Source organism: Tachyglossus aculeatus, chromosome 1, assembly GCF_015852505.1.
Source record: "Tachyglossus aculeatus isolate mTacAcu1 chromosome 1, mTacAcu1.pri, whole genome shotgun sequence".
Classification (NCBI taxonomy): Eukaryota; Metazoa; Chordata; class Mammalia; order Monotremata; family Tachyglossidae; genus Tachyglossus; species Tachyglossus aculeatus.
The window spans coordinates 147,075,169-147,083,526 of NC_052066.1; the positions used below are offsets into that span (position 1 = coordinate 147,075,169).

The 8,358-nt window shown below is 47.5% G+C and overlaps 1 protein-coding gene across 5 annotated transcripts in view; it reads left to right on the forward strand.

The window, feature by feature from the left end:
* MOK (MOK protein kinase) overlaps nucleotides 1–5,964 on the forward strand; it is a 62,112-nt gene extending 56,148 nt beyond the window's left edge. For 2 of the 5 annotated variants that reach the window (XM_038751934.1, XM_038751936.1), the window contains 4 exons: nucleotides 96–269; nucleotides 3,433–3,547; nucleotides 5,266–5,466; nucleotides 5,551–5,964. In XM_038751934.1, the coding sequence (XP_038607862.1) occupies nucleotides 96–269; nucleotides 3,433–3,547; nucleotides 5,266–5,466; nucleotides 5,551–5,631 (571 nt within the window). In that variant the 3' untranslated portion in view covers nucleotides 5,632–5,964. Of the gene's footprint in view, nucleotides 1–95; nucleotides 270–3,432; nucleotides 3,548–4,549; nucleotides 4,581–5,265; nucleotides 5,467–5,550 lie in introns of those variants that run through there. The other 3 variants (XM_038751935.1, XM_038751937.1, XM_038751943.1) reach the window with 3 other exon arrangements.
* Nucleotides 5,965–8,358: the final 2,394 nt, after the last annotated feature.

Consider the following 8,358-nt stretch of genomic DNA (forward strand, 5'->3'; position numbering starts at 1 on the left):
ATCAGATTCAGCTGTAATTGAGATACCTGCCAGATACTATGATGCGTAACTCTAAAAGATGACAGTTGTATGTTATCTTTGAACTTTTAACCCAGGTCAAGAGCGGTGAATTTTGATTTTCCCTTTAAAAAAGGATCAGGAATATCTCTGCTGACGTCCAATCTGTCTCCGAAATGCCTCGCTCTCATATCCGCAATGGTAGAATACGATCCTGACGAAAGAATCAGTGCCAAGCAGGCACTGCGGCACTCCTGCTTCCGAGAACAGAGGTGGGTAGGCCCCTACCATCCTTAGTGGATTTGAGTGGGACTCGGAAATCCAGTAGAGCAGACTTTCAAAACTCTGAGGAGATTGCTTCTGACTCTGCCCATGGGGAAAAACATTGGGTTTAATTGAATTGGAGCTAAAGGGATCTACATTTTAAAGGCGGGACAGGATAGAGGCTGGGCCCCAGTTAGTTCTTTTGAACTTGAAGATTTTTCTAAGCACAGTTCACTGAACCTGGAATTTGGGGAGTCCTTTGAGAAGCCAACTGTGTCTGTCTCCAGGGATACGCTGGAGTTGCTGCGGCTGGAGCCGGCGGGGTAGGGTCGGCTGATGTCACAGAGGCCCATGAAAGAGAATCAGCGTGGCTCAGAGCAAAGAGAATGGGCTTGGGAGCCAGAGGTCATGGGTTCTAATTCCAGTTCCGCCACTTGTCAGCTGTGTGACTTCGGGGAAATCACTTAAATTCTGGGCCTCAGTTCCCTCATCTGGAAAATGGGGATTAAGACTGTGAGCCCCATGTGGGACAACCTGATCACCTTGTATCCCCCCCCCAGCGCTTAGAGCAGTGCTTTGCACACAGTAAGCGCTTAACAGATGCCATCATCATTATTATTAGCTCGATGTTACGTGCACTTCGGAGCGGTGGGAATTTGGCTCTCAGTACAGCACTGTTGACTGTTCTTTGCTGATGTCATCTCTGCTCCAGGTTGAGTCTGGGCTCCTCCAGGCAGGTGGTGCTGCTCAGAGTCAGAGACAGCTGGGGCAGAATCCACGGGCTGGGCAGCAGTAAATTGGAAAAATAATTGTGGTACTTTGTATTCATACAATTGTATTTGTAGGCCAAGCACTGGGGTAGATAAATCATAATCAGGTACCACATGGGGCACACAGTCAAAGTAAGAGGGAGAACAGGTATTGAATCCCCGTTGGAAGATGGGGGAACTGAAGCACAGAGAAGTGACTTGTCCAAGGTCACCCAACAGACAAGTGGCGGAGTCACGATTAGAAACCAGGTCTTCTGATTCCCACACCCATGCTCTTTCCACTGGACCGTGTTGCTTCTTGTGCAGTACAACAGAGGTGGTAGACATGATCCTTGTCCACAAGGACAGGACTCTGCCACTTGTTTGCTGTGTGACCATTGAGCGGGATTTGAATCCAGTCCTTCTGACTTCCAGGCCCGAGTTATAGCCACCAGGCCACACAGCTTTCCTGCTTGGCTGCTCATCTCACACCCTGCCTCATCTTTCTTCTATCCCTGACTGTCCGGGTAAACCATGAGTAGGGTTGGAAAAGCTGTACTAAAATGAGCATAGCTTTTTTTTTTTCTTGCCTAATTATCTAGGTATATATTTCTGTGGAACCTCTCGCTGGTTATTTGGTCCTCAGACTCTGAGGCAGAAAAACCTCCTAATAAAAATGCTTCATCCTTGTGCAGATATTCCATTAGTTATCCCGTCCAAGTAATTTATCTAACCGAAACCTTCTGAGGACAAGCAGCGTGGTCTGGTGGAAAGAGCACAGACCTGGGACAAGTCACTTGTGGTCTGGGACACAGACCACGTACCTGCTGTGTGACCTTGGGCAAGTCACTTAACTTCTCTGGGCCTCAGTTCCCTCGTCTGCAAAATGGGGATTCAATACCTGAGCTCCCTCCTACTTTAGACTGAGAGCCCCATGAGGGACCAGGCTATCTTGTCTCTTCTCCAGTGCTTACTACAGTCTGTGGCATATAGTAAGCACTTAACAAATACCACAATCATTAGGACAAGAAATCAAATGGTATTTTGGTGGTCCACTCGAGCGTCAATTTTCCCAACCTCATCCATCCAAACCAGGGACGATGGTATGGGCATGGCTCTTCCCCTTTCATAGCCACAAGAAGGCAGGGAAACCCACGTTTCCTGTCTGTTCCCAAACACGTTTCCAGTCTGACCACTTCTGTTCTAGCTGGTCTAGACACAACACCTGCCTCAAGCGACAGCTTCCTCCCCTTCTCCCTTGGAGCAGAGATGAGTTGGGTTCTGGGGGTGTCTGTGCTACCATCACCAGCCAAAACATCCAGAGCAGTAGCATCTTCCTCGGCCTTGCCTACCAGAAGATCCTCAGATCCTCCTGTCTCTCCCCACTTCAGTCTCTACGTCACGCTGCTGCCCGGATTATCTTTCTACAGAAATGCTCTGGGCATGTCACCCCCCCCTCCTCAAAAATCTCCAGTGGTTGCCTGTCAACTTTTGTATCAAGCAAAAACGCCTCACTGTTGGCTTCAAGGTTCTCCATCACCTTGTCCCTTCTACCTCACCTCCCTTCTCTCCTTCTACAGCCCAGCCCGCACCCTCCGCTCCTCTGCCACTAACCTCCTCACTGTGCCTCGTTCTCGCCTGTCCCTCTGTCGACCCCTGGCCCACGTCCTCCCCCCAGGCTGCAATGCCCTCCCTCCGCCCATCCACCAAGCTAGCTCTCTTCCCCCCTTCAAAGCCCTACTGAGAGCTCACCTCCTCCAGGAGGCCTTTCCAGACTGAGCCCCCCTTTTCCTCTGCTCCTCCTCCCCATCACCCCTACTCCCTCCCTCTGCTCTACCCCCTCCCCTCCCCACAGCACTTGTGAATATTTGTATATATTTATTATTCTATTAATGTTATTAATGATGTGTATATATAATTCTGTGTATCAATTTTGATGCTATTGATTCCTGTTGTTTTGTTGTCTGTCTCCCCCCTTCTAGACTGTGAGCCCGTTGTTGGGTAGGGATTACCTCCATCTGTTGCTGAACTGTACTTTCCAAGTGCTTAGTACAGTGCTCTGCACACATTAAGCGCTCAGTAAATACGATTGATTGAATGAATGAATGAAAGGTAGCGATTGGGGCCAGCCGTGGCCATCAAGCCTGCTCCTGGACTAGCTAGCCAGGACAGAGTGTGGTGGGAGACGAAAAGTGGGGGCATCTGTCTGCTGGCCAGACTGACTTCCAGCCAGTCAACAGTGAGAAAGCAGGGAGGCTGGAGGGTTTTCCTCAGACCCTAAGCCAACCAACGGGTGGCAAGGTGAAAGGCAAGGATGCAAAAGATCCGTGAAATGGAGGCCTCTTGGTTCCAGTTATTCTGGATCCCTGACATTGTTCTGCAGCTCTGATGTCTTCTCCTGCCCATTTTCCATTCCCTGCAGGTTAGGAGAGAAACAGCTTCTTGCCATGAGCCGAAAAGTAGACCTGCCAGAACACACGATGGGGCCAGAATCAGCTCGTCCCATGTGGCGACATTCAAAGGAGGCCAGAAAACAGGTAACAAGCTGACTCGGTGAGCCCAATGTACCCCCTGCCTGATGGATTTTAAATGGAGCAGTTTATTAGTACTGATGAGCCGCTCCTCTGCCCGACTACCTGAAGTTGACTATTACCTAGAGAGAATTAAGTAATCAGAGTAATCGCCTCACAATTCTTGGAAAGAGGGGGGGAGTATTCATTATTCTTTTGGACGAGATTGCCATCTACCTCATTTGGAGGCCCATGGGTGTCTCTATTCTTACCAGGGGGTTGGGTTCTGGTGTTAGTGATCATTCACAAGTCTTCTCTTAATTTGTTCTGATGAAATCCACTTGAAACTTCTCCCACTTCCTTCTGCGCCACCCTGATTTGCTTCTCTTATCCCCCGCCCCAGGCCCCACAGCACTTATGTACATATCTGTAATTTATATTAATGTCTCCCCCCTCTAGATGGTAAACTCGTGGGCAGGGAATGTGTCTACCAACGTCTACCAACTCTGTTATATTGTACGCTCCTAAGCAGCTAGTACAGTGCTCTGCACACAGTGCTCAATAAATACGATTGATTGAAAATTGACCCACACCCAGGAGCAGGAAGCCAGATCTCAGCCTCTGGTTGTAGACAGTTTTAATCTGTTTAGGTCCTTTAGGAGTCTTTAGCTGCAGATCCAACTGTAACAATGAAAGTTGAAATGGAACATCCAAGTAGTGGAGTCTGAATGTGAGCCCATTGTTGGATAGGGATTGTCTCTATCTGTTGCCAAACTGTACTTTCCAATTGCTTAGTACTGTGCTCTGTGCACAGGAAGCTCGATAAATACGATTGAATGAATGAATGCCATTCTAGGGATTAGAAGCTCTGCGGCACCATTGTGCCTTGAGCTAGGTTGTAATTTTTGTGTTTTGAAATAACTTTAGCAGGTCTTTATTGCAGTGCTCCTCTCAAATAAACTGCTCCACATGGGGGTCAGTGCACCAGGCCAAGTTGCTCTGTTACTGTGTTACCCTCTTTCTGTTTAGGGCCCAGGGCCGGCTTCAGACAGTAAGTGAGGTAAGTAACCGCTTCAGGCTGTGGCATGATGACAGGGGAGCGATGTGAACCCTTCACAAAGATGGCAAAGCAGGCTCTCTGGCCCCCATCAAGGTGGTGGCAGAAGGGTGTGAGATGGAGCCACTTAGTTGAGAGGCATCTGCTGTGGGAGCAGTCAGGGCAAGTGCTTCTCAGGCGGACCGCCCGCGAGAGGTTGCATGCGTCATCGTGATTTGAGGGCATGTGCACAACAGGGCAACAGACTGATGTCATGGGAAGCACTGCTTGTCTCAAGGCGATGCAGCGACGTCACAGAATGACTTGTGTGCATGCTGCAGAACCAGTCGAAGACATAAGGAGCTAGAGGGGGGTTTTCTCGGCCAAAGGGAGGTGAGATGTCCGAAGCTACTCCTCCGGGGGACGAGCGCTCAGATCTCCAGCTGGTGGCTCAGCCTGCCACTCGTGCAGTTGCTAAGCTTTGGCCGTGTGGCTGCTTGAGGGGGGATGGAGAAGGTTTGCAAAGAGTTAGGGCCCAGCTAGCAAAGAGAAACAGCCATTGGGAATGCCTCGGTTCATTGTAGTTAAACTGTGTGAATCCACGAAAAATCAAAATGGGAATAGAGGGCCTTTTTCATATTTCTCTTATTTAGAAAAAAAAAATGAAATCCCCAGGAATTTAAACTGAACTTCTCATTTTTTTTTAAAGCAGTCTCTGAAGCAAACTGAGAACCATCCAATAAGACAGGGACCAGCTTATCCAGTGGAATTGCCAAAACTTAATGTTTCTGGGGTAGCCAAACTGACTTCCTACTCCAGCCCTTCAATACGCTCAGTTTTTAGCCGCTGTGGAGTCAATGGCAAGATGCCGAAACTAAAGCCTCTGAAGTGCATTGGGACCAGCAGCAAGGTGCGGATTTCGGACTTGCTTAATAGCCTGTCCTCAGGGTGCACAGTAGCCCTAAATGAACGTGTCCATAATTTTTTTTAACAGATGGAAGCCCGGAAGGACCTCAACTCTAATATGAAGCAGTTCCATTTGCCCACGATAGGACGGAAAGGTGGAGAATACTGAGTGGGTTTGCTGTATTGATCAGGTTTTTGGGTGGGGGAACAAGACCCGGAGGGAGTGAAAGAACCAAATTATCCATGTCACTGATGGGAACAGAGCGGCTTCTAGGAGCAGAAGATTCAAAGCACTTTTTACCATGATGCATCCTGAAAGGGGCCTAGAAGAACCGCCTGAGGACGAATAGAAGATCACGGGCTCACCCAGCTAGCAGTGCAATCCTCCCCGGAGACTCCAGTGCTTTTGAAGACACCGCCCCTAGCAAATCCAAAATGCACTTTGAATTTGGACCCTCCAAAAATACTCTCTGTCTTTGCCACTTCAATGTATTTGCAAAAAACACTGAATTCTAGAGTTTTTATTTCATTGTAGCAGAGTTGAGATTTTGGTGGGCGGTGGGGGGAGAGATTTTATACTTGTTTTTATATTAAAAGCCTAGATAGGTAAAAATTAGGGATTTCTATTATTTATTTTTATCTCGATTTTATTGAACTTATCTCTGTGCAATTTTGATAAACTCAGTATGTATCTAAGTGTTAAAATGATCATAGAACGTAACCATTAGTATTTGATTAATTTGAAGTTCCTTTGGTTAAGGTTTTATCGAGTATGCTATCGGAGACATTTGATTTGTATTAAATAAGCAGCTATAACCATGTTCCAAAGTGTTTTTCATTCCCGACACACACCTTTGTTTCTTGTGATTTTGCTCCATTATCCACTGAAATCCTGGTAGCGTGCTCCCAGAATAACGGTTGGGAAGGCTGTTACTGACTCGCTTATTTGCAATATTAAAGGAAAAATTTCAAAGTCTTTCCAGCGGAACTACTAATCCTCTAAAAGCAACCCACATATAGGTTGGTGAATCACACGAAGCTGGCCTTGGGTTCGAAGACAATGCTGCAAATGGTGAGATATTATATCTTTGAAGGCGTCAGTGAGAGAATCTCTTGCCCATTTTGTCCTTGGACGTACAGTAGTACACCTCTGCTGGACCCTTGCCATTCGGGTAAGAATTGCTTGCCTGTGTTGAAGCTGTTGTGAATACCTGGCCTTCACTTCATTTTCATAGATTATAGCCAAAAACAAGGGTTTTGCAGTTATTTCTCGGTCATCAGCGGTCTACTTTCCCAAGCACGTAGCGCAGTGTTCTGCACCCAGTAAGCATTGATCGATTCATTTCTCAGCAGGAATGGCCTGCTTGAAGATCACATAATTTCCTTTCTCGTATCTCCTCTTCCATTTTTACAATTTTTGTATTTCTCGACTGTCCAAAGGTAAATGGCCCATCAGATCATCTCTCTGGGAGCTGCCCCAAGTCAGCACAGAGATGTTTTTAAAGAGGCGCTCACCTACCCCAGAGCTCTCAGAGAACCTCCCAGGCCAGACTCCACTCCTTCTTGGGGCGATTCCTGCTTCCGTGCCAGCGCTGATCAGTTTGTCACCCAAAGTTGGTGCAGGACACACTTCAGAAAGTCTTTAGAAGAATCCTCCCTTCTTCGTTCTGTAAGTACTGCATTTGGGTGACTGGTGGGGAGCACCCCTTGAAGGATCTCAATCCTTTCTTCCTCTCTCTCTCCTGCCCACCCAGTCTGCTGCCCTTAGAATGGAGGGGTGTATGGAGAAGAGGAGGGGGGAAATGTGGTTTTGGGAGGCTCACAATTCTGGAACCATGGTGAGGAAGGAGACTCGATCATTTAGCGCCTTTTCCGGGCACATGGGAGAGCACATTAGAGTTCATAGACATAGTCCCTGCCCTCTGGCACCTTAAAATCTAGTTTACAAACTCCTTAGGACAGAACTTTTTCGGCTGTAAGGATTAGACTGTAAAGGGTGGTAATCATGTCTACCAATTCTATTGTATTGTACTCTCCCAAGCACTTAGTATAGTGCTCCGCGCATAGTAAGCACTCGATAAGTGCCATTGATTGATTGATTATCATCCAAGGTCCTTATCCAGCTTATCCAATGATTGATTATCATCCAAGGTCCTTATCCAGGGATCCAGCTGCCTCAGGCAGGCCCCCCCCTGGGCTTCTTTCCCCTAGGAGGAGGAGCTCCCTCTCCCCTTCACATCCCACAGACCATCACTCTGCCCACCTTCAAAGCCTTATTAAAATTACATCTCCTTCAAGAGGCCTTCTTCACTTCCCTTACTCCTCTCTCTTCTGCATCACCCTTGCACGTGGATCTGTACTCCGTATTCACCACCTCCTCAGCCCCACGACACTCATGTACATATCCATAATTTATTTGTATTAATGTCTGTCTCCCCCTTTAGACTATAAGCTCCATAATAATAATAATAACTGATATTTGTTAAGCGCTTACTGTGCGCCAGTCACCGTACTAAGCGCTGGGGTAGACATGAAGTAATTGGGTTGGACACAGTCACTGTTCCAGATAGATGGGGCTCACACTCTTATTCCCCATTCTACAGATGAGGGATCTAAGGCACACAGAAGTGAAGTGATTTGTCCAAGCTCACACCACAGGCAAGAGGCAGAGCTGGGATTAGAACCCAGGACCCTCTGACGCCCAGGCCCTATCCACTAGGCGATGCTACTTGTGGGCAGGGAGCATGTCTACTATCTCTGTCATATTGTACTCTCCCAAGCACTTAGTACAGTGCTCTGCACACAGTAAGCACTCAATAAATACAGTTGATTGATGGATCTCCCTAGTTCCCCTTTAGATCTATTAAGAAAATCAAGCACCACCCAGTAGTGAAAT